The sequence below is a fragment of the Acyrthosiphon pisum genome, chromosome A1 (assembly GCF_005508785.2).
Source record: "Acyrthosiphon pisum isolate AL4f chromosome A1, pea_aphid_22Mar2018_4r6ur, whole genome shotgun sequence".
Taxonomy (NCBI): domain Eukaryota; kingdom Metazoa; phylum Arthropoda; class Insecta; order Hemiptera; family Aphididae; genus Acyrthosiphon; species Acyrthosiphon pisum.
This window is the reverse complement of record NC_042494.1, coordinates 61,479,443-61,482,755: the sequence shown is the minus strand read 5'-3', so window position 1 is coordinate 61,482,755 and position 3,313 is coordinate 61,479,443. Positions and strand designations below refer to the sequence as shown.

At 28.7% G+C, this 3,313-nt stretch overlaps 1 protein-coding gene across 1 annotated transcript in view; it reads left to right on the top strand.

The window, feature by feature from the left end:
* LOC100165237 (F-box only protein 11) overlaps positions 1 to 3,313 on the top strand; it is an 18,169-nt gene that overhangs the window by 14,129 nt on the left and 727 nt on the right. Inside the window, exons 6-8 of the mRNA XM_003242362.4 lie at positions 356 to 576; positions 1,422 to 1,640; positions 1,708 to 1,915. Coding sequence (XP_003242410.1) covers positions 356 to 576; positions 1,422 to 1,640; positions 1,708 to 1,915 — 648 coding nt within the window. The remainder of the gene's footprint in view (positions 1 to 355; positions 577 to 1,421; positions 1,641 to 1,707; positions 1,916 to 3,313) is intronic.

Sequence of the window (3,313 nt, the reverse complement as noted above, 5' to 3'; positions counted from 1 at the left end):
AATATTTAAAAAAACTAAACGTCATATAGAAATTCTAATTCTAGCGTCGTCTTAAACACATAAAACCACACATTTATACGTAAATTAAATTTCAAAAATAAAATGTTTAGGAGAGTAAATCGTTGTGAGGAGTGAGGAACTTTTACACGATATAAGATGGGCAATTTCGATGTGTAGGGCCAAATGACGTCACACATCTTTTTTCAATTGCTCATAACTTATTGAATAATGTGAGTAGAAACGTAAAACCTATACCATTATCCTTAGAATTGAACATTCTTTCAAATAAAAAGAAAACTTATTATTTGTGTTGTGTGCTCCTTTAATAATATATGTGTGTATATTTTTTTTATAGAACTGGTAGTAATCCAATCATCAAAGGTAATAAAATCTGGGGAGGTCAAAATGGTGGAGTTTTAGTGTACAATGGTGGATTAGGAGTTTTGGAACAAAATGAAATATTTGATAATGCGATGGCTGGTGTTTGGATAAAAACAGATTCTAACCCAACACTTAAACGGAATAAGATCTATGATGGTAGAGATGGTGGAATTTGTATATTCAATGGTGGGAAAGGTAAGATATTTGTTATTTTATATTTATGTAAAATGTAGAATGTTCAAAAATAATTGTGTTAACCTAGTATATGTTTGCCTATTTTATCATATTAAAGCAATACCTATATATTTTCATCCTCAAAAATATTTATACAGTTTTTTAATTTAAATCACAAATTAAAATAATGAAAACTGGAGAATAGCATTTATATTATATATTATAATAGTATGGTCAAGAACTGAATCATTAAACAGTAGTAGTGACGTGTTACATTTCATTATGTACCCCTATTCGACATACATATTAAATATTACTCGCAGAGCTTTGGTGCCCCAAATTTTGTGGTACTCCAAGACACTTGCCCCATTGTTCTCCCACCTGGGCACGGCCTATCTGGACTATCCAACTATAGCTGATTTAATTAAATATAATCTGCTCATAAAACGTGTCTTATGAAGTTTTATTTATATTTTTCCACTTGCATAATTTTTATTGAAATTAATATAGTTCAATAGTAGTATATTAGTTCAATGTTGACAACTTTGCATTAATGTTAAACTTAAGTTTGATATTGTTGTTCAAATATGATTTCACTGACTCCGTCCATATTAACCACTCATCTACTTACTGGTTAGTTTCCAGTCGTTCTTATATTAATCTGTGAATTAAAGTACCTTCATCCAACAATAGTAGTTACTAATACTAATATTATTTAATAAATAATTACCTAATAAAAAAAATTAAAAAATTAAATATAATTTAATTTTCTGTAAAAAGTTGTACATAAACTAAAATAGTATTAAATTTATTTATTTATTTTGATTTATGTGAACCTCCATTAATAAGTTATAATATGTTTTTAGGTAATTTAGAAGAAAATGAAATATTTAGAAACGCTCAAGCTGGTGTTTTAATTTCGACTCAAAGCCATCCTACATTGAGGCGCAATAGAATTTTTGATGGCTTAGCTGCTGGTGTTGAAATTACTAACAACGCAACAGCCACCTTAGATAGTAATCAAATATTTAATAACCGTTTTGGTGGGCTTTGCTTAGCCAGCGGTGTACAACCTATTGTTAGATGTGAGTAATTTATTTATGAGATAAAATTTATGCTTTAAAGAATTGATACTTATTGAATATATTTTAGGCAATAAAATTTTTAGTAATCAAGATGCTGTAGAAAAGGCTGTAGCTAATGGTCAATGTTTGTATAAAATATCCTCATACACTTCATTTCCTATGCATGATTTTTACCGTTGTCAGACATGCAACACGACTGATAGAAATGCGATTTGTGTAAATTGTATAAAAACATGCCATGCTGGACATGATGTTGAATTCATAAGGCATGACAGGTATGTCAAGTATACATAATATGAATACATTGAATAGAAAATATTTTATTTGGGTTATTAATATTTTCAAATCAGCAATAAGGGTTAGAGATTTAGAAATCTTTTAAATAAAAACAGTGGCGTATCCAGGATTATGAAATTAGGGGGTGTTTAAGAATAGATTAAAACCAAGTATTTACAGTTTTCGTATATAAATAAATTTAGGGTTTGGGACTTAACTTGTTGCACTAAAAACTATTGAAATATGCAGTCAAAATTGTCAAAATATGCTTAAATATATGCAGCTACATTTTTATATTATTTTTGAAAAATGCATAAAACATATTATAATTTTAGTAATAGAAAACTAAAAAATGTGTAGGTATATAAATATGATAAAAATAATTTATACACATGTTTAATAATTTGAATATAGGTAGGTACCTATTTTGATTAATATGATGGACTCAGGACACTATTGCATGTTTTGGACATTTTTAAACTATTGTGAAATAAAACAACGTAATTTTTATAAATACTAGGTAATAAATAAGTAATAACGAACAACGTGATATGCGAACACCGTGATAAACAAACACATATCTACTGATTTTTATTTCTTCGTACCATCTAGGATCTAGATGTAAATTATAGTTTTAATACAGTGTTGCCATAAAGAGACTTACAAAATCTTATGTACCATATTATGCGAAAATAGGGCCAACTGTAGCCAAGCCCCACCAACAACTTTAACTGCCTTCCCAATTTTTTACTACATATTTTTAGAATTATTCAATTTTATAATAGTATGGTTTTAGGCTTCGGCCTCCCCAAATCTCAAAATTAGCGCCTATTGTACCTAACCAAACATAATATTTTTTAAGATTTTCAAATACGATTTTTCCCGATAATTGTATGTACATTTAAGTTAAACAATTCAAAATATGCTATAAGTTGCTCAAATGTGCACTTTTCCTAAAATATGACAAAATTTGCAAAAATATGCAAATTCATACTTTGTATTTAATTTCACCATTTCATAAGACAAATTTATAACTTATCTAAAATAATCTACGACCACTACAATAAAACATGCCAGTAGTCCCAAACCTTATAAATAATATATTTATTGAGGAGGAAAATGTTAATGGGGGGGGGGAAAATTGAATACAATTTTCTTGAGTTAACTTCGATGCAACCCAAATAGCTTCCATCAATTTTTTTGGTTTCCATACAGCACCATTAATTGACAACAAAATACCTAAATTTAAAATTCATAGCGTCTTTGGTGGGCTAAACAAGCTTTGATGGCTAATCAGCGAAAGTTACAATACTGCATTAGATAGGTATAGATAATCGTTTCCCTCTCAAATGTGGACTTGACCCCAAATTGCTGTGAATCGTTCCATAGTAAACTCA